At 44.6% G+C, this 22,537-nt stretch overlaps 1 protein-coding gene across 1 annotated transcript; it reads left to right on the forward strand.

The window, feature by feature from the left end:
• The first annotated feature begins 5,804 nt into the window (after positions 1–5,804).
• On the forward strand, positions 5,805–21,352 carry LOC125695053 (cholesterol 24-hydroxylase). The gene is made up of 15 exons (XM_048949097.1): positions 5,805–6,006; positions 9,738–9,815; positions 10,079–10,160; positions 10,677–10,750; positions 11,417–11,503; positions 12,151–12,289; positions 12,870–12,980; positions 13,770–13,926; positions 14,280–14,342; positions 15,768–15,840; positions 16,248–16,332; positions 18,205–18,315; positions 18,576–18,664; positions 19,343–19,409; positions 19,853–21,352. Exons 1-15 carry the CDS (start codon positions 5,882–5,884, stop codon positions 20,012–20,014), a joined length of 1,503 nt encoding a protein of 500 aa, XP_048805054.1. The 5' UTR covers positions 5,805–5,881; the 3' UTR covers positions 20,015–21,352.
• Positions 21,353–22,537: the final 1,185 nt, after the last annotated feature.

Raw genomic sequence — 22,537 nt, forward strand, 5'->3', positions numbered from 1 at the left:
CATCTGGGTGCAGACATCATGACAGATTTATTCGTGAGCAGAGGTAGAGACAAGACCTGCAAATGTATTTTCTGACCTTTGCCCTTTCTGCCAGCCTGCAGAGGGGGAAAAGGCACTCAGGTGTGTGCATGCCAGCTCAGTAGGGTGTTAGCACATTCATCCTGATTCCTTCCAAGCTTAAAATGTGTATAACCAAGATGTTATAATTGCAATATACTCAAAAGAGTAAGGCAAAGCTGTATAACCAAGATATTATAATTGCAATATAATCAAAAGAGTGAGGCAAAGCAAACAAGGATCACAAAAGAGAATAAGTAGAAGAGCTTACCCTTGGGTTGAGCTCACTAGAAGATATCAAAGAGGAGGATCTCCAGAAGAGATCCTTCCCCTCTGGTAGCCAGCTCTTAAATAGGTCCAGGAGGGGTGGAGCCTGGCTCCACCCCTTCCGGCAGCACAGGTGAATTGCCTTCACCTGTGCTCCTCTGGCTGACTCATGGCTCACCTCAGGTGATCAATCAGAGGTTCAGGCCGTGACTCAGCAGTTCCCATACACTCCACCCCTTCACGGCGTGAACCAATGATCAGGTTAACAAAAGGGTAAGCTTTCCCTAATACAGAGATCCGGTATATCGCGACGCTTATACAATTTTATCGCGACGTATGTTGGTACAGTTCAAGACAAGTGATGATTAGTGGATGTCCATATTCTTCTATGGGCCAGTGCTCGATGATGTGCCTGGAGGTATGAAGTCCTGAGGTGCAAGTCCATTCTATGTTCCATCAGTCCCATGCAGACCATCACCGGGTGTTGTACGTGATCTGACAGCAACACTGGAACGCTTGATGGCATTTTGTTCCTTCCGGTGGTCCTGAAGGCTCACAGACTCACGGGGAGTAATACAGATGTTTTACAGGTACCAGGAGGGGAAGGTCTGCTCTCCAGGGCAAGATACAGGCCGTATTTCTGTCTTGGGTCAACACTTCCGCTTGTACTGGGGCACGTCCTGGCCGCCTGTACCACACCTTTTTGCCGGATATCTGCGGCTGCATAACGATATCAGGCACCAAAGGAGGTGTCCTGATCTGCCACAGGGACATGATGGGGGTCCCTTTAGCAATAAAGATCGGAGTGTTGACCATAATATCAGTAGGCCATGTACCTATTACTGGAGGGACTACTGAGCCTCCCACCTCCAATAGTCTCCCCCAAGGTGCAAGTAGGCCACACCACTTGGGTCCTACCTGCACCTTCCAGGGCCATTTTATTTTATGGGTACCTGGCTCTAAGTTTTCAGGGGCAGGGAGCAGAAGATTATTTTCATTACCAATTTGGGGTCTTACCTGATGATCAGTGCCCGTAATTTGGATCCTAAGCGGTTAATAGTGGCCATGCCACCATGGAGGCAGCCAATTGTCTTTCTTTGGTGATGAGAATGTCCTTGCCAAGTCCTTGAAAATAGTCTGCCATGCGATATGGGGAGAGATTGCCCATAACACGTAAGGGACCCCATTTTTCAATGATGGCAGCTAACTCGTAATAGGGCGATCCCTCAAATCCTGGGATCTGCCCTGGAATCATTTTCTCTAGGGGAGTATTGTTCTCCCCCTTGACCCATTTATAGAAGTTCCACAGGAAAGACATGTTAATTTCAGTATAATCAGCCTGCCTGGCTCGCCAAGTGTATAACCAAGATGTTATAATTGCAATATACTCAAAAGAGTAAGGCAAAGCTGTATAACCAAGATATTATAATTGCAATATAATCAAAAGAGTGAGGCAAAGCAAACAAGGATCACAAAAGAGAATAAGTAGAAGAGCTTACCCTTGGGTTGAGCTCACTAGAAGATATCAAAGAGGAGGATCTCCAGAAGAGATCCTTCCCCTCTGGTAGCCAGCTCTTAAATAGGTCCAGGAGGGGTGGAGCCAGGCTCCACCCCTTCCGGCAGCACAGGTGAATTGCCTTCACCTGTGCTCCTCTGGCTGACTCATGGCTCACCTCAGGTGATCAAACAGAGGTTCAGGCCGTGACTCAGCAGTTCCCATACAAAATGTATCTGTTCTAAGTCTTGGTATTTGTCAGTCTGATCTCCTGATGTCTAAATGAGCCTGTACAATTCAAAGCACAGAAGCGCACCTACATTTAAATACCTGATATGTCATGTGCACTTGTATAGGGCTCTTACTGGTAGCATTTTTTGTCATTTCAAAATGCATTTACATACCTGGATGGCACGTAAATTGAGCTGTAGGTAAGCTGATCAGTCCTCTTGCTACATTTGAACATGCCGCTACATCAAGTTGCAGTGCATGAACAGCTTAAGGCATGTGTACTGCATTACTAAGCAGGATGGCCTGTAATTAAATAAAACTGAAGCCATGACTCAAGGCCATAAGATCCAGAAGTAGCACAGTGAGTGACACTGGCTCTAGCACAGCAGTGTAGAGAATGGGCCAGGGGACCCCACTGTTCATGACGCTGTGGAGTTTGTCCTTGCTGTACCTCCCCTACCAGCCTCTCCTCCAAATCTCACCAGTCAGTGCTTTCAGTCAACCTGCTGGCATCAGTTCAGATGTCTGAGAGAGGCCCAGCTACATATCCATCCTGCTGTGCTGGCCTTTGGCAGAGCACTGCTCAGCTGTGATCCACAGAGAAATTCAGCGATGCTGGGAGAAAAGCAGTCCCAACCATCAGTACTTAGTCTCTGAGAGCTGCCAAGAGCCCCCTCGAAAAGGTCAGCGTGGCATGTGTGATGCATTCACTCTCCTAGATAATTTCTGATACACGCATACATTTTTCTATTAGAAGATACCCAAGCATTTTTTATTAAGAACTGCATACCAAATTTAAATTTTAAGCTTTTACAGTCAGTTCTCATCTGTTAAACAAATAAGACTACCAGCTCACGAGATGCATGTCAATACCTTGCTGCCTTGTGCATGACTTTCCCAGGTTTTTCTCATCTCAATTTTAATCTGGGGCACAGGTGCAGCTATGCAGCTGCTTCAAGCAATGTTTTAATGCAATCAGGAAAGCAGTTAGGATGGAAACTGCCAACTTCTTTTAACAATGTTGTAGTAAATAGAGACACTATTTTTATGGACAAGAATCTCCAGTGTTCAGCCAGGTGTAAGCACTGATATCAAGCACCTCTTCCTCAGGGGCGTTAACTGATGGCAACACCTGAACCCTTGGACTGCCTTCATTCAGCATTAAGAGCCTTGACAACTACTTGCTAGTTCTGCACAGGAACATTGTATTGACTGGGAAGGATCAACGTGCTCTTCCAGAACTGGATAACTGCTGGCACTGCAGCATCCCAGGGCCCTGTTTGTAGGCATGCAGAATATTTTCCATCTGTGGGTATTTTAGTATCAATGGTGAGTTGAGCTGCAATCCTGTAGAAAGAAAGCTTACGAATATATATTTTCTCTATTGAGTTTTGCAATCCTTGGAGCAGAGCACTGTGTGCTATTAAAAGTAAATGGTTACTTGCCACAGTATAGTGACCATGTGAGATGAAGCAAGAGGCAAGTGGAGGAGCAGAGAAAGTTATTTGTCTCAGAAAAAAACATCTTGACTTTTTACCTTCTGTATACCAAAACCTGCATGTCTGCACTAGGGACCCCATGGGCACAGCTAAATCCTGTTTCCTGATTCCAACAGAATGTTATCTATAGGATTTCTTAAGGTCTGGTGGTAGAGCCAGACAGATAGCCTGAGAGATCTAAACAGAAGGCAGTTCTCAGATCCCACCTTGACAGTGTTTCCAGCCTGGAAAGGAGTACATCCATGTGTATTCCTGCTGTACATGGATGAAGCATGTTGCTTATGTGAGCCCCAGATCCTACAAATACCATATGGACCTTTAAACAGGGGGCTGAGGTTTTCACCTGTGAATTCTCCAGGAGAAATACTGATTTAATCACCACCTGCACTGAAACAGTAGTATACAGCAGATGGAGGCATTTAACAATGAAGTCAAAAGCTCCTAATAGAGAGATGCATTTTTTTGGCAACTTCAGTTTGCCTGGGGATTCCTACCTCTCCAGCTAAGCACTAGGAAATCATCCCCAAGCACAAGCCATGCCTGCACTATGCCCTTACTGTGCTGTCCTCACTTGCAGGACATAAGATATGATGCTGGACCTCTGAGAGAGAGCAGGAAATGATTTTTAATAGACAAAAATAAGACAAGAGGAGTTTGCATTAACTCTAGGTCCAATTACTTTTTCAATTTTACCTTGCAAATTCATAGTGACAGTTCCCAACTTTCTGCCACTCTTGGCTCTTTGTGTTTCTGGGAACACTCATGCTGGCAAAATGCTCATGTGATAGCAGTTCAATCCCCAGCAGAAAAGTGATGCACAGGCAAGTGCAGAATGCCTGACCTGTGCTCCTTCTCTGTGTGTCATTTGGGTGCCAGGCAGATGACAAACAGCACAATGATTTTGGATTGTGTCTTTTATTCTTGGGAGTAGAAACATGTTGGAATACAAGCAAAAGAAATTATTGAAGCTTGTTAGAATGCAAACAAAATTTTTATTAAAACTTATCTTTAAAGGCTGAAATGTAATTTCCACAGCCTTCTCAGACTGAGTACTTATGAAAGGTGAATTATCAGCTGATGACTGCATTTACATGAGAGGCTTGATTATACAACTTCCCTGTTTTAATCAGGGATGAGGACTACACTGCAGGGCCTCTCTACTCCATGAAAATGTAAAAAATATCAAATATTAAATGCTCCCCATCAATTGCTTGCAAGCAAGGTAGAAGCAGAAATTTTTTTATCAGAAATATTCTGAGTGAACTCGAGTGACCCTTACAGATAATTACCTTCTATCCCTCTGTAACTCTGAAAGAAAAATCATCAATGAACCCAGAAAATCGATAATTCATCACAAAGCTCAATGAGTGGCTTTGGGTTTCATTAGCTAGCTCCAGTTTTTAAACACATCCTCTGGCTGATGCCACTCTTGTAATGAGCCATTTCTTTCCCATTGATTGCTATTCACATTACGAGATCATGATGTAGACTGCCTGACCAAATGGAAAGTTAAGATTTCTTTTTTCTTCTGAAAACAAGAAGTTATAACACCCCAACCTCGACAGGAAATAAAATCTACTTTCATGTCAGATAAACTGGAACAGCAGTTAGATGATAGTGTTGGTCTTTAAGAATACACCAGCAGTGCAATTTCTGGATTAAAAAATATTGGTGTGGAAATCTGTGTACCCAAAACACAGGGGGAAATCGTTTTGGGGTCGTTGCCCCAAGGGTTGCCATCTGGAGAAGAGAAGGCTCTGGGGCCTTCCAGTACTTGAAGGACGCTTACAAACAGCATTGGGACTGATTTTTCACACAATGGGGTAGTGATAGGACAAGGAGGAATGGTTTTAAATGAAAAGGGGGAATTTAGGTTAGATGTTCAGAGGAATTTCTTCACGGAGAGGGCAGTGAGGCACTGGCACTGCTGCCCAGAGCTGTGGGTGCTCCATCCCTGTAGGGGATGGGCTCAGACACAGGGTTTGCATTTGAGTAGCGCTGCGTGGAGCCAGGGTTGGACTCCAAGATCCTTGCGGGTCCCTTCCAACTCCGTGATTCTAAGATATTCCGTAATTCTAAGATTCTATGCCCTCCCTGCAGAATACAAAACATTAAAGCGCTGGGGGCCGTCGGAGGTGACCGTGGAGCAGCCCTGCACACCCACACGATTCAGAAAAGCCCTCGTGCTCCTGACCAGCTGTCACACTTCGGGCCGGAGCCGCTCCTCCTGCAGCCCCGAGCGGAAGCAGTTAACAGCCAGCAGCCTCCGCCCTGCCCGAGGCCGTGCCGCGCCGGCGCCGTCCCCGCTACAACCGACCACCGAGCGGTGGCCATGGCGGTGCTGGGCGTGCTGCTGTTGCTGGCGCTGCCGCTGCTGCTGGCGGCAGGGCTGTACTGCTGCTACGTGTGGCGCGTCCATGCCGCGTACGACCACATCCCCAGCGCCCCGCGCGAGAGGTAAGGGCCGGCCAGCCGCCCCGCCGGGCGCCATTTGCGCACGCCGCTGTGACTGCGGGGCGGCAGCCTGCTGAGGGCCGCCGCTTTGCTGACGCGGCAAGGACGGGTGTGACGAAGCGGAGATCAGCAGTTTCGAGTTGTGCGTTCGAGTTGCGCTTTGTTTGTAGGACGCTGAGCCGACAGCCGGCAGCGGTGCAGCAGGGGCCGGTGTATGGGAATGGCGCACCGCCCAACGCCGGCAAGAAGCCCTGCGCCCCCACGCACCCAGGCAGCCCCGCAGGGACACCGGGCCCGGTTGCTTATCTCCAAGTGTCAGGAGAAAATCTACTTCTGTAATCATGGTCAGAAATTGAGATGAGAGTTAGGAGGGAGCCTGTCATACCTGAATCTGCCTGTCCTCATCTTGGGAAGTGAGTTCACAGCCTAAGATAATGGCAGTTGAGTAATTTCGTGGCTGTTTCTCTTTTCCTTCTTCAGGATTTGAGGCTTGGAGGTGGTGATAGAGGCGAGGACCCTCCTCAGGAAGGTTTCTAGCACTGATGTCTCCATACAAGAGCTTCCCTATCTCTTGAGCTCACAGTAATCATAGAATTGCAGAATTGTTTGAGTTGGAAGGGACCTTTAAATGTCATTGGTGCAACACTCATGCAGTGAGCGGGGACACCCACAGCTCCAGCAGGTGCTCAGAGCCCTGTCCAGCCTGACTTTGAATGTCTCCAGGGACAAAGCACCCACCAGCTCTCTGGGCAACCTGTTCCAGTGCCTCACCACCCTTATAAAAAACTTTTTCCTCGTATCCAGTCTAAATCTCTGGTCTTTTAGTTTAAAACCATTTCCCCTTGTCCCATCACAACAGACCCTGCTTAGAGAATCTGTTCCCTTCTATCCTGATAGCTTTCCAGAAGTATAAATAGTCAGTGGCTGCAAAACCCCCATGTCAGTACCAGCTGCGCAAACGCTTCCGCTGCCAAATATCCAAGGGAGGAAAGATCAAATACCTCCAGCTCTGAAAAGTACTTTATAAAGAAAAGCAGAACATGGTACTGATGTAACCTCCCTGGGAGTCAGGGAATTGTGAGAAGATGGGGCCAAACTCATCTTGGTTGTGCAATGGACGCAAGTTGCCACAAGAGAACTGCCAATTAGGTGTAAGGCAAAGCATCTTTACTGTGATGTAAAATGGAGAAACATGGATTTGAAGGCTGGACTATTATGTGGGTAAAAAATTGATCAGATGGTTGTCACAAGAGGGTTCTTATCAATGCTTCTATGTCCAGATGGAGCCAGTCAAGAGTGGTTTCCCCCAGGGGTCTGTCCTGGGACCAGTGCTCTTTAGTATATCAGTGACGTAGACAGTGGGATTGAATGTACTCTCAGCAAGTTTTTTGATGATAGCAAACTGGGTGGTGCAGTTGACACAACAGGAGGAAGGAGCACCACCCTGAGGGATCTGGGCATGCTTGGGAAGCGGGCACATGAGAACCTAATGAGAAGTTAGACGTTCAGAAGAAATGTTTTACTGAGAGGATGGTGAGGCTCTGGCACAGGCTGCCCAGAAAGGTTGTCAGTACTCCATCCCTGGAGGCATTCCAGGCCAGGTTAGATGGGATCCTGGGCAGACTGATCTGGTGGGTGGCAACCAGCCCACAGCAGGGGGTTGGAACTAGATGATCTGTAAGGTTCCCTCCAACTTAAGCCATTTTATGATTCTCTGGGTTCACAGAATCTGCACAAGAACTGGATAAGGCCCTGAACAGTGGTAATATAGCTTTGGCCTCAGGAAGGGGACAGAATGATGGCTTCCAGAGTTCCTTGCTAACCCACATGGCTCTGATTTTGCAGTTCCAAAATGGGTTTCATCCAAATGTTAACACTTCTCAGATGAGGGTGTACAGAGGCTGGCTGCTGCCCAGCATGCTGCCCACCAGGTGTGACCCCAGGCTGCTGTCAGCAAAGCTGCACCTCAGCCACTTGTTGCACAGCCTGCATCTTTCCGAGGTGTCATTCTGTCCTAAGTGACTTCTCCTTTGTTATTGTCTCCTTCCTTTACCTTTAATAAAAGCTTAAGAAAGCTTTGTTTCAGGATGAAGTACAACAGGATCTTTGCAAAACCTCAGACCATGTCTCAGCTCAGCTCTTACAATTACATAATGACAAGATTATGTTAACACCCTTGATTTCCTGGGCTGATTTAGTTTGTTAGAGCTAACACATCTCTAAATGAGGCTTGTGCATGATTGGCTAAAATAGTGAGTCATAATGGCTTTGTGTCATTTCTGTCGTGTGAATCATAGAATGGTCTGGGTTGAAAAGGACCACAATGACCATGTAGTTTCAGCTCCCCTGCTATGTGCAGGATTGCCAACCACCAGACCAGGCTGCCCAGATATCACACTTGGAAAACACTGAGAGCTAGAGAAAAGGTCGTCTCTTCAAAAGTTTGCTTCGTGTTAGAGTTCTATTAGGAGGAAATGGAGAGAAGGATTTATTTGTAAATGCATGGTTTTGGATGGCAGTGCCACTTAACTATATATCCCAAACCAAGCCCTTGCTTGATTCTATCATGGCATACAGTGACTTCCTACTAGTGAATGAACATTCTGTGCTTGTTACAGCACCTAACCAACTTGGGAGTTGACGGGATAAAGGACAAAACATCCCGGAGGACTCAGCTGTCACAATTCCCCAGTGACAGGGGAGCTGTGAGCTGGACTGTACTCGATATGCTGCAGGTAGAACTCTTCCCAGAGCTTTGGCTAGCAAGGACTTTGTCTTCTTACACATTTTTATAGTCCAGTTAGAGAGGAGGAGTCAAGCAAGAGAGGATTGAAGATTTCTGCAGATATTACGTAGTCTTGTTGAGTGCTTGTTATTTTAACTGTCTGCTGGTTCCAATAGAAATAAAACAAGAGCCTGTTTTTCCCCTATAGCTTGTTTGTACAGAAGAGGATGATAGCATGGCTGGCTGTGTCTCAAATAGAAAACAGATCTCAAGCACAGCTTGTTTGATTTGGAGAGGAGCTTGGCCAAATCTTCCTTCAGATGTGTGCAAAGCCAGTGGGAATTTCCTGCTCACATCTGAAGGAAGAAATTGGTCTCTGACCTTTGCATACAGCTATTGTAGTTGAAGGATTAACCCTTTTATTCACTTCTTTCAGTTTCTATATGAATCCTAAGCTTTTCTTAAACATTTCATAGTCTTGCTCAGAAAATATATCTGCTGTGGGCGTGCAGCTGGCAGGACTTTGTCTCTACGCCAATCCCCTGGCTGTGCACCAGAGGGTTCCTAGCATACCTAGGTGATGGCTGCATACTGGCACAGTTATGTGTTATTTCTGCCTTTCCTTACAAGGAGTAAGAATACAACCAGTGCACACTGCATCCACTGAGCAACAAGTCTGTATGCTGAGTACTTGGCACATGAGCATGTGGGGATATAAAGGGATGCTGAAATGGGGTTGGTTTTTCTCCTCATGCTTTCTGTAGCAAAGAATCTTGAGCATGTTTGAAAAGCAATTTACTGTTGTTTCTGTTACAAATAGAGCATCTACCCAGGGCAATCATCATTCCAAATCATTCTTTTAACCATTAGACTGCAGCAAAACACCTAGGTCTTGAAGCTCACTTCACATCCTTCCAGTCATCCTTCCCTAAGTATCAGTGCTGAGGACTGCAATCAGTACAAAATCCTTTTGGCATCCTCATGACACTCTTAACTTCATTTTCTGCAGCTTTTTACTTGGACATCTGCCAATCTTTTGGAGAATGATGAAGAAAAAGGAGTTTCTACATGATCTCTTTCTGCAGTGGTAAGTTGACACACATCAGTAGGTTAGACTCGAGTAGCCCTGTAGTAAGTTGGGAAAATAAGACGTGGAGGCGTTGAGTTATATACTTACCATCATTCAGAGGGTAGGTAGTAGGGCTAGATAAAGAACGCTGGCATTTCTCTTATTGACTTTATTCATTCAAGTCTGCAGTTGTGCCCTGTACATGCTGCTTTGGTCCTTTGAAGTTCTTAGGTCTGAACTGGTATTGGTGTTTTGTACCATTTCTTTCCTTTTTTTTGTAGGTCAAAGAAATACGGACCTATTGTGCGGGTTAATGCATTTCACAGAGTCTCAGTACTGATTTTTAGTCCTGAAGGAGTGAAGGTACTGCAAAATAAAACAGAACGGACAGTGGGAATCAGTCCTCTAAAAAGGGTGGTGGTGTCTGATGATTAGGGCAGCATGGTCCAGCTAACTTGTGCCTTCTGGGAGTACAACTCTGCCAGTTTATGAAGGAGAAGTGGCCTGAACTTTTTTGCAGTCTGTATTTATTTTCTTGCTTGATCAATTGATTTACTTTGTTACTTTTCTTTAAACTGCAGATATAGCAAGCACCCTCAATTTCTGAGAAGCAGACTATCTGCAAGAGCTTGATATCTCAAAAGAAAAGGCACAAAGGAGCTGAATTTTTGTAATAATCACAGAGATAGCTTCCAGGTCACCAGGCAAAAAATGCTACAGGCATGCAAAACAAGTTATCAGCATGGAAACTGGGGAATCAGGGCACACCAAATAATTCATGTAGTCTTCAGACTGTGTGTGAATGTATGAGCGGCTTTTTATGTTTTGTCTGAGAAATGAATGGTGCTCAGTACTCACCAACCTGAAATCTTATTTTAGGAGTTCTTGATGTCACCAGAGTACCCAAAGGACCGTCTGATATATGGCCGTATCTTCAACTTGTTTGGTGTGAGGTAGGCAAAAAACCACCTGAAGCCACTGTATCTCAAAATAAGTGAAAGATTAATAAAGACACAGGCATGACTCTTGTGTTGAGTCAGGCTGTTAATATAAATGACTGATTCCAGGTATACTTAAGCAACAAGTGCTTACTAAATTACATTGAAAGTCTATATGGCAAGTCAAACATCTTCCCGATCAGGCAGGAGGTTGTGATGAATGTTTTTTACCTTGATTTTTTTTTTCCCCTGTGAATGTTCAGTTAGTCTGAGAAGAGTTTTCTCAAGACCATCATCAAACTTTTCACTTGAACAACAAACTTTCATTTGAATGCACTTGAGTTTCCAGTTCCTAAGCAAAATGAAAGAAGAGGGGATGTTTTGCTGTTATCTTGATGCTCCTGAAAATAGAGTAATTAAATTACGTTAATTATTTTTGTTACAGTTGTTTTGGAACCTGCACAATGAATCAGCATCCTGTTGCACACAGTAGTCCACACATACCATGCAAACCATAGATACAATTCAGTTGTTTTCCACAACGATGCATTCAAAGCAACAAAGTACTTCCTGCTTATGGGAAAAATACAAGAAAGTAGATGTGGAAGAGTTTCTGATGGGACAATTTGGGCTGACTCCCTTGCTGAAAAGTGCTCCTTTCCTTGTTTTCTTAAATGCTAGGTTTTTGGGGAATGGCTTGGTAACTGATCGTGACTATGAGCACTGGCACAAGCAGCGGAAGGTGATGGATCCAGCTTTCAGCAGAAGGTAAGGCAAATATCTCTGGGATGATCTGCTTGCTCCTGCTGTATTTTCATGATTGTAACCACTGTTGATGCATTTTTGATATTTAGAAAGAGAAAACCCTCTTAAAATCTTATTTTGGGTATAGCACACTATACAGCGTTCCCAAACTTTCCCCATGGGAGTGACACTTATGTAAGCTCAGTGGTGGCAGGGAGTTCCCAGGGTCGTGCATCTAGGAATGCTGCAATGGTTGCTTTATCCCATTTGAAAACAAACCTCAGATATTTGAAGTGGGCAGGCCTAACCATTCACCTGTCTGAGTGATTCCCTGTGGGTGAGAGAGATTGCTGTGGTCTAGTTTGCTCGCCTGTACAAAATAAATACATTGCATTTAGGGTCTGGAGGTTTGTCCATCTGCCTCAACATGCTCAGGCCAAAGCTGTTTGCTGTGACAGCTGTTATTTACATGGTAGGATAGAGCTGGGTGGCTGCAAGAGCACATTTTGTTACTTCTGATTTTTAAAGTACTAAGGCAAATTTATTATAAATCTGAGGTTAAACAACATTTTAAAAAAAACCATTATAATTTCCTGTAAAAAATGATAATTTTGCCTGAGCAAAGGTATCCTCCCCAGAGTCCCCATCACTCATTTCTATTAATTGTTCAGCTACCTGATTGGTATGATGGACACTTTTAATGAAAAAGCAGAGGAGCTGATGGAGAAGCTAGAGGAAAAGGCAGATGGAGAGACAGAGTGTAGCATGCTGACGATGATGAGCCGGGTGACTTTGGATGTCATTGCAAAGGTACCAGCTGTCTGCTTTCTTGTTTCCTCTGCCATTAGCAGGAGGGAATGAAAATAATGGGATCAGGAGCTGGAGCCAGGGTACCTTTACCTGGGAACGCCCCAAGAAGTGGGGCAGTAATTGTGGCACACCCATTCAGGCTGAGATATCGGAAAGGGAAGTTAGGGAAGGATTTATGTTGTGTAAGAGAGGCCAGCAGCATGCTGCACAGGAAGCTTTTTGCAGAAGCCCTTAAACCTCGTGACTCCCATCCCTCCAGACTAGAAGGGCACACTGCTGTTTGTTCATGGGTGCATATTGCATTACTATATGTCAGCATGAAATCTGCCTTGCCATGGCTTTTCCCTTCTTTGTGTGAAACAGTTAAGGAATAATTGGGGGTAATAACAAATATTAATTCCCCTTAGAAAAGGAGAAAGGCTAATCTAGATATCAGCCTTCCCTCACAGACTCTTGCAGACTAGCCTGAGGCATTTTTCTGGGAAAAGACAGTGGTGCGAGGCAGTCCTGCTTTATCATGCCAGCTCTTCTGAGCTGGGAGGATTCAGCAATGGCTGCTTTTTCCTTTCCCTCCCCTCAGGTGGCCTTTGGCTTGGAGTTGAATGCCTTAAGGGATGACCGGACGCCATTCCCACATGCTGTGACCATGATCATGAAAGGAATGACTGAGATGCGCATCCCTTTTGTGAAGGTCTGTGTGCTCCTTGCATCCATCCCCTGTCTGCATGTCCAGCTGGAAACTGCCTCTGTATGAGACTGGAGTTGTGTGTGGTCTTAATCTTACAGGGAAAACATCATCAGTAGTTCTTTCCTCCAACATGTGTTGAGATAGAATTAATTAGCACTTTAAAACACTTGCAGAATTAACATGTTATTAGTTAGTGCTTCATTTCTATCATTCTGCCTTTTTCCCTCCCTGCATGTTTTCTCTTATGTGCTTTTACACTTTCATGCCCATTACTGCAAAAGTTGGGAATTCCTTGCCCAAGAAGCACTGCAGCCTTCATACAAAGTGGAAGAGATTTGAACTTCCTTACCATAAAAAAAGTATTGGCCAGTGGGGCCAGTGTTCATGGACTTGAATTTTGTGTGTGAAATCTGGAACAGTTAAGCTCCATAGTTTCTCAAGAAAGCTGTCATTCAGACTTCCAGAGCTCCCACTTTCCCTTTTGGGTCCAACGGGTGGATTCTGTATCATATGTTACAGTTTCTTTCCTCAGAAAATTGAGGAATTTTGCTCATGATGATCAAAAAATTAGCCCTGACAAGGCAGGACATCAGCATGCACAGACTGAAGTAGTTCTCATTTTAGTCCAAACACTTCAGGAAAAAGTCTGAAGCACTTTAGGAAAGTTCACTTTGTTCTGCAGAGAGCAGATGTTTTTGTGGAAAATGACATTGAGGTGCCATTTAAAAAACAACACTGCAAATGTTTCTACCAGCAAGAGGAATAAAAAGACTAAATAAATTCTGTATTCAGTACATGCCAGGAAAGCAGAAAATGATAAAAGAGGTCCGGGAGAGCATACGGCTGCTGCGGCGTGTGGGCAAGGAGTGTATTGAGAAGAGGAGGGAAGCCATCCAGAGTGAGAAGGAAATGCCAACAGATATTCTTACGCAGATACTGAAAGGAGATGGTAGGAAGCACATCGCTGTTCAAGTTCATTTGTCTTTGGCTTGCTTTTCCTGAGGTTTGGAAGTCTTAGTTTGGGGACGTGAACTTTGTGACTCAGTCTGCCTTTACTGTCTTCAAGACCATGTGTTTTGTTTTTTTTTAACATTGAAGAGTCATAAAGTGACTTGTTTAGAAAATACCTTGTTTCTTGACATTGGATCAAATACTGATCACAGGTCACCTCTGAGTAGCTGTCTCAGTGTTCCTTCCTAATCCATTCAGGAAAACATGCTCAAAGCAGGACAGGGTGTCCTGACTCTTCCAGCTGGAGCACAAATACATTTCCTAATCTCATTTGTTTTTCTGTCTTGACAGCTCTGGAGAAAACTAGAGATGATGAAAACATGCTGGACAACTTTATCACTTTCTTTGTTGCGGGTTAGTAGCTGCTTTAATATTTGGATATGTTGTGTGGGAAGCTATATTCATTCTTGTGCTGCCCACACAATTGTTATTGGCTTTGCTCGCTCCTTGTGATGCTGCTGTGACCAGGAGTCACTTGGTTGGTGCATTGGAACTGTTGAATCATGGCCTGAACCTCTGATTGATCACCTGAGGTGAGCACTCAGTCAGCCGCAGGAGCACAGGTGAAGGCAATTCAGCTGTGTGACTGGAAGGCGTGGAGCTTGGCTCCACCTCTCCTAGACCCCATTTAAGGACTGATTGCCACTGAAGAAGGATCTCTTTCTGGAGATTGTTCCTTGGGGGGTTTCTTGCTAGCCTATGACACTGGTGAGCACTTTCATTTATGTCTGATTATCTGTTCCAACATGATAATCTTACTAGCACAACGTCTCTATGTACTTATTGATTGAACAGTACTTTGCAACACCTGTATACTTACTGATCTCACAGTTGGTAAACAGCAGCATTATACTGGAGTAAGAACAGCTGAGCAAAGTCTGAAAAGAGCTCTTAGTTTTCTCGCAGGCAGATGATGTTTCGTCCTTGTTCTGTCGTACCAGCATAGTGAATAAAGCCAGGCTGTTGTTGCAGGAACAGCTTTGCCTTTGGGGTGCGAGGCTTTTTCATGTGGTTCTGACCCTTCCATCTCATGTCCTGCTAAGTCCCACTGAAAGCATCTTTAGTATGTTGCATGGGTTTTTGCATCACCTCGCCCACATAAGCAAATGCCATCCTTGCTGTAGGGGTAGCGTTCAGTGCTAGCTGGGAGAGGTCAATGTCAAGACTATCAGGAGAAACAGAGACCCAGATAGTGAGCTAAAGGATGTAGAAAAATTGATCTGCACATCAGTGGGATTTAGGTGACTTCCTGAGATGACGCTTTTCTTTCCCAAAGGAAGGTATTTTTTAAACAAATCTTCACGGAATTCTATTTTCTGTAGTGCTTTAAAATAGTATGTGTCCCTATTAATGAAAAAACATTAAACATACCTACATAAAGCAAACATTTCAAAGACAGAAGCTCTGTTTTCCTTCAATGTCGGTAAATATTTGCTTCTCAGTAGGGTTGTGTGGCTGGTGACAGGACAGTGACGGAATCACATAGGCCTCTTATAAGTGTTAGCACTGATCTTGCTGATAGGTAGTTTCTAATCATTCAGTCATGAATACAAAATCTACAGCCATGAATTGATCAAGGTAACTGCTAAAAATGCTAGCTATGCTTCTTGAAAGGTGTTTATCACATCCCTTTTAGTGTTTCATTTAACTTCTTAAATACTTGAAATAAAATGTTTGGGGTGTGACTTTTAAAGTCTCTTGTTGGCAGTAATGTGACCAGACCTTAGTATCATCTTATTACTTTATACTAACCTTTGAACTGATTCTTTATGGTTCTAGGTCATGAAACCACTGCCAATCAGTTGTCGTTTACAGTAATGGCACTGTCTCAGCATCCTGAAATAATGGAAAGGTAGGTGTACTCTCATTCACTGTTGGTTTCACGGTGAACCTAATTATATGGATTACCAAAAAACTTAAGGTAAATTCTAGCCTTCTTTCCAAAAGAAACAGTTTCATGACTCAATATATCTGACATTTAAAAACAAGCAGAGGGATGAATTATTTCAATTCCATCTAAGTGTTTGTTTTTTTTTTAAAGCTGGTCCAGAGTGCTGCCTGGCTGCGTTGTTCTGTGTGCTTTACTGCATCCTGATGCAAGGCACAGGTTCAGGCAGGCTGGCTGGGAATCAGTAGGCATTTTGCCTGAGGATGAAAATCAAAGTGCAACTCAGTGTCTGGAAAGTAAAAAATGTACTTTGTCACTTTGCCTCACAAGAAATAGGTGTCTGCAACTAATATTTTTAAATTTCTCTGCAGAGTACAAGCTGAAGTGGATGAAGTCCTTGGTGCTAAGAGGGACATTGAGTATGAGGATCTTGGCAAACTGAAGTACTTATCACAGGTACTGTAGGAGTGAAGTAAGATACCAGTCAGAGCTGTTTGGTAGCACTCCTGTTTGGTAGCACTCCTGTTTGGTAGCACTCCTGCCATGTCACGCGACTGCCAAGAGAAACCCCATGCTTTTAAGATTTTAGGAGCAGCACCAAAATGAGAGGCTGATGGCATTTGTCCTCAGAGAATAAGCAAGTAGGCAGAAAGCTGTCTGCAGCAGCCCAGCCTTAATGGGAAGCCTTGATGCTTCTAGATTCCGTTCTGAAACCCCAGGATTCCTTTGCTTCTTACTTGCATTATTACTAAGCAGAGAGCTGGAGTTGCTTAATCCCTACCTGTTTAAGCTGAAACTGTAGTCGTATTTTAAGAAGGGCTTGCAGTGTGGAACCCAACCTTTGCGTAAGTCCCACGCAGTTCCCAAAATCTCAGCTCTATTTTTGTTTGATTGCTATTAAAGCATTTCCAACTATGATCTCACCGTAGTGCAATAAACGAAGTGAGATTTGAAGACTTCCAAAAATATTGGCTGGTTTTTGCAATTTCAGTTTTTTTTTTTTTTTTTTCAGTTGTTAAACCTTATTCAGTCACTGGGGGGGGGGGGGGGGGGAAACAAACAAATGTTTGGTCCTAGAAGAAATCTTGTGTGTAAAAAGTTGGTAATGAACTGTAAAGCCAGGGGTTGGCTACTTGCCAGCATTTGTCACGTATGAGAGACACCAGTAACCTTCAGGAGAGGCTGAATAGACAGACCTGGCAACTATTCTCCTTGCTTCCATTTCCCTGTAATTTTAGTAATCTGCTATCACTGCTTTTCTCTTAAACTGCCCCGTTGAGACTCATGTTTGTCATTTCCTGTCCCTCAAACTGCTGTGCTTTGGTGGCAGATAAATTCAAAAGTGCACTTCTTGTAAAGAAAAGACATCACTGTGTGCTTACTGAAATCAGCAGGTTTCTCTAGGCTTGTCCGAGCGTCATCACAATTACATCACTCCAATTAGGACTAGGTATCTAAGCCTTTCAGTGTTAAGACAGATTACATGAGAGCCTCTCAAAAGCAGACAATTTATTTAGCAGAACAAGCTTGGATCTGTACAAGCAAAGTCACAGTCACCATTAGTCAGAGAGCTAGTCTGTCCATGGAGGATCAGAGACCATGGGACTCCTCTCTTGTCATTCAAGCAATTTTGAATCCTTTTGTCCATGCTTCTTTTTCATTAATTCATTCTTGCATACCCACTGTTAATTGCATTTGCAATGCGATGCTAATGTGCACTGTTAATTAGGCTTCACTTTCATGAAATAAGCCATTCTTACAGCTCAATGCCATCAAAAGAAACGGTCATGTTTCACTTTTTTTTCTCACTGTTTCCTATTCATTTTTCTTTGCCAGGTTGTTTTTTGTCACTTTGGTGCTGTGACCTGGCACAGCTCCCTGAGCACCAGATAAAGCACAAAGGCAGGGGCAGGAGCACAGTGCTGAGAGTGGGGAGGAGGTGGCAGTAGCCACCCGTGCTGCTGGCAGCAGCTCTGAGCACTGCTTGTCAGGTGCATGAATTTCATTCACTCTCAGATACTCCCTTTGAATTTCCTTCCCAGTAATATTTCACCTAATTGTTTTCCCAAGTTTAGGTGTTAGATCTGCTGAATGCATTGTGCTTGTCACTTCTTTATGTAATTTCTGTATCAGTGATAAGAAAGAACCAGGTCTGAAGGCAAGTTGACTTTGCCAATTTTTGCCCACAGGATTCTGAGGAAGGTATACCAGCATCTGTTCTATAAGCCAAAATCTCCCCTTTAGCCAGAATGAAAGGCTATATGAGTAATTCATTATGTTTCTGCACTGTATTAAATAACTGATCTCTTGTGCTTTTTGCTGACACAGGTTCTGAAGGAATCAATGCGTCTGTACCCACCTGTCCCAGGGACAGTGCGCTGGACAGGGAAGGAGACTGTCATTGAAGGTGTCAGGATTCCTGCAAACACAACGCTACTTGTAAGTCTTGCAGCAGCATCCCCCATCAGCAACATGTAGCTCTTGCAGGATCCACGTGTAACAGTATCAGAGTCCAGAATACTCCCCCACCATTCCTACTGACTGTTCGGTGAAATTTGGGCTGGGACTCGGATATGAATTGGGACCCTGGGTCAGTTTTGCCTAGGGGGTGCAAGATAGCTGTGTTTTTGCAGCTGTGACAGCAGAGAGTCATTTTCAGTGAGCTTCTGCTGACTAATGCAGATCTGCCTTCTTGACAGTTCAGCACATATGTGATGGGGCGGATGGACAGGTACTTCGAGGATCCGCTCTCTTTCAATCCAGACCGATTTAGCAAAGATGCACCTAGGTGAGTTTCTTTTTACTTCCAGATCATTAAATATGTAATATTTAGTATCTAATACTTCAGGGCGAAGAAAGCAGAGGAAAAATTTTCCCATTCCAATTCATGTTATTTAATATTCATGTTGAGGTCAAAACCAGACTGCAACAAAGCCAGGATGAGTATTTGCTGTACTGCAAAACAAGGATTTGATGCATGACAGCCTTTACCCAGGAAGCTTGAAATGGATGGTAGTGTGATGGAAGTATCAGGACAGTTTGTGCTGAAGCCCCTACATCTAACTGCTTAGGTCTGAACTTTGTTTCAGATGAGAGCTGTTCTGATCTCCAGGACCAAACAGCCCCTTGCTTATGTGGTTCAGATGTGCGTGCAGGAGCAGCAGTTGGATGGATTGTTAAATCCTCACGATAGTCTGGAGAGCATTTAGGGTGTGCTTGAAATATGGCTTAGAAATAAAGTTTGCATGCGGCCATACTATGCAAGCTGAGCCAGTGGAGTGCTACTTACAGCACTGTTCAGAACTCTGTTGGCTCTGAACCAAAAAATTCTAGTTTGGAGATTGTCTTGACAGTTCAGCTAGGTGGGGTGGCATTTAACCATTACCTTGCTGTAGTGTTGAAGGATTTGCATCTTTCTTTATGATAAAACAGTCAGAATGACAGTTTTGATTGTTTTTCTTTTTAGGCCATATTACTCCTATTTTCCATTCTCACTGGGACCCCGTTCCTGTATTGGGCAGGTGTTTGCACAGGTGAGCACAACTGTAATGAGAATCTGTTAGTGAGCCCTGGGCCAGGTCATAGTATACTGGTACCTTGGCCCTACTGACAGTGCACTAGCCCTCTACCCCTCAAAGGGAAGGTGCATAGCTTGCCCGTGATAGGGGACGTATGTACCTTGCAATCAGGAATATGCTATGAGTTTATCTAAGTGTTGGTGCTCAAAATCATCACATTAATATGGTTGAATCACCAAAATGGAGTTTGTTTGTAAAAACAGGGACAGATCTTTGTGTCTGTCACTTGTCTTCAAATCTGGGAAGCCCCAGCTGGCTGTGTTCTTCCTTCCCATTCTCACAGCCATTAATAAATCTATATTGACAAAGCAGTAAGACATAGCATGCTAAATTTCAAATGCTGCTGTCAAATCTATACTTTCTGTCAATGATAATGAGTTTGCTTTCCTTCTTAACAGATGGAGGCTAAAGTGGTGATGGCAAAATTGCTGCAGAGGTTTGAATTCCAGCTTGTACCAGGGCAGAGTTTTAAACTTTTGGACACAGGAACCCTTAGGCCACTAGATGGAGTAATGTGTAAGTTAAAGCCAAGGAGCTCTCCTAAGGGTTTCACCGTGTAACCATCAGGAAGGGCAGCATGAAATGAAAGTGGTTGAGTTACATCAGATTTTGAAGATTTTCTCCCTAACTGGAGGTTAGATTTTTCAGGCACCTTTAGACTATTATTAGACAGAAAAATTTCCTAACTTCCTCATCATTTACTGAAGAAAACTTCAGGAGATCTGCTCTAGAGATGTTTGAAAATCTTGGAGCTGAAATTATGCCTGGAATTGCAAAGCATTCTGTTTTTCTGGGGGACTCTGGTTGTTAACAGATGTTGAAAAGGACATCCTCTCACTGAAGTATCCCTGGGAATACACAAACCTAAGGCCAGATCCCAGCAGATAGCTTCTACTAATTTTATTTACAACACAACATGGTCTAAGTAAGGCCTTGTGTGTGGATTTTCATTTTTATGCAATAAAAAAACACAGAATGCAGGACTGAACTTACAAAGAGAAGCTTGGAGCCGTTCTCCTGGTCAAAATAATTTTCCTATCTCTGCTCTACATGAGGAAAAATGATGGAGAGAAATGATTTGAAACAAAAATCAGACACTGTGATCACTAATTGTCCCTGTTGCTTCTGCCTCATTTTCTTCAATGTCTTTTACTTCCAGTAGCAGTCAGTGTTAGATTCACAATCCAGGCAAGGCTGTTTCTGTGGGGGAGGACTTGGGTTCATTTTGTCCTGCATCCTTTCCCTATCTGGCTCACTGTGAAGCTACTCCAAAGCTTGGACTGGACTGCCTCATAGCTACAGCAGGCCTGGAAGTGCCTGAAGTCAAATGCTGCTTAAACTGTCCTTGCCTCAAAGAAATATGTATGCAGCCTGAGCCAAAGGCAAGAGAATATCCTGCAGCTGCCCCAAAACTGTTTGCTCTGGGCTGGCTTTCAGCCTGGCTCTGCTATGGGAAAAATGATACTGTGAAAATCTAGAAATACATGGATTCCTAATGTGGGTTTGATCATAAAATCTGTCATGAAGTGAAGGGAACTGGAGACCCTTAGCACTGTTGGTGTTATCACCTTCTTGAGAGAGAGGACTCGGAACATACACTGTCAAGTTTCTGTGCTGGGTTTCACACCAGGAAAGTGACTTCTTAAGAGATTGCTTTTGTTTGTTTGCATTGTGCATCACCTTGTGCAGAGCAGCAGAGGGATAACAGGCCATTAAGAGCACTGCTTTTGGCAACGTCAGCAATGCTGTGCAGTATACTAATATTACTTCTACCCAGAGGTAATAGCACTTGTACTGCTAGGGGTTTAGGCTGCCCATAGAACAGCTCTGCACTCCCTTTTGCTGGAAATCTGCTCATATTCTCCTGTGCATTAATAAAACCTGATGTGGAAACCTGAGGACTTGCAGCTGGATGTGTGCGCTCAGAGCGGGTTTTAGGGTGCATGAGATGCAATACTAGTGGGGCTGGGTGTGCAAAGGGCTGGGTTTGGAGATGTCCGAGGGAGGGATGCATCTTGGCAGTGTTGGGGGCCCTGAGGGAGTAATGGAGGGCAGTGGTGTATCCTGCTGACAGCACGCAAACCACTTGGCGTGGGATGCAGCTGCCTCTGCCTTATGACGAGCGAGATGGAATGTGTTAGGGGCAGTAAGCATGCATTTCCTTCTGCTCCCTCCATAGTGGGGTGCTTTCAAGGACTCAGGGCAGACAAGGGGGTGTTACCATGTTAATACCCTGCAGCAAACCCCAGTACCATCCAGCTGCTACAAGCCTTCCCCCTGACCCACTGGCCAGCAGCTCCTGCAGGACTGTCGCCTGTAAATGTGATCGCCTTCCAGCAGATGGCAAGCTCTCATCGGCGATGTATCGAGCAGCAGCCGTGCTCCTCAGGCCTGAGGTTCTGGAGAGACCCAGGGCTGCAGCTTCATGAGCACTGCAGAGAAGGACAATTTCTCTCTGCTCCCTCTCCCAGATGCACAGGTACCTGCTAGGATCCTAGCCAGGAGCCCAGGTGAGGGCTGCCCCCGGATGTGAGGGCACCTGTGGCAAGATATATTCCCAAATTCTTGCAGTGCCTGAGCCTTCCCCATGTTCTGACAGATGGCAGCTGCGGGTTTCTTTGATCAGAACTGTAAACTCTGCCTACCCCTTCTGGGTTGTTGCCCAGAGCTTTCATGTGTGTGAGGAGTTTCCCTTAGGATTTATTCCCAGCTTTTTATGCTAACCCAGGATCTTCATCTTACCCCTTTTAGTGTGGCAGACAAGTAAGAGAAGCAGGGAAAAGGCCACTGCCTAGACTCTCTTGGGATGGGAAGGAACCAAGCAGGGGACAGACACTCAGAGGAGCTCTGCCTTGCAGGGGGAGGCAATTCCCTTTATATGGTGAGGGAGAGCCTTTCTTATCCTTGCTGGTCTGGAGCATCACAGTTCGGCACTCACACCCCATGCCCAGGAGCACAGCCAGCATCAGAGCCAGGAGGGAATAGCCTCTGGGGGAACGAATGCAGACAGGGAAATGAACAATACTGTCCTTATTGCTGGGGCCAAGTGTGCAAAGCATGAATTGGGATGTTTTGTTGCCTGT

This window comes from Lagopus muta, chromosome 6 (genome assembly GCF_023343835.1).
Source record: "Lagopus muta isolate bLagMut1 chromosome 6, bLagMut1 primary, whole genome shotgun sequence".
Classification (NCBI taxonomy): Eukaryota; Metazoa; Chordata; class Aves; order Galliformes; family Phasianidae; genus Lagopus; species Lagopus muta.

What these genes read in the sequence shown, in the direction of transcription:
- LOC125695053 (XM_048949097.1), top strand. Translation starts at nt 5,882, where the DNA reads ATGGCGGTGCTGGGCGTGCTGCTGTTGCTGGCGCTGCCGCTGCTGCTG. An exon ending in CCCAGCGCCCCGCGCGAGAG is followed by an intron (nt 6,007 to 9,737) that starts GTAAGGGCCGGC and finishes CATTTTCTGCAG; the next exon opens with CTTTTTACTTGGACATCTGC. An exon ending in TTTAGCAAAGATGCACCTAG is followed by an intron (nt 18,665 to 19,342) that starts GTGAGTTTCTTT and finishes TTTTCTTTTTAG; the next exon opens with GCCATATTACTCCTATTTTC.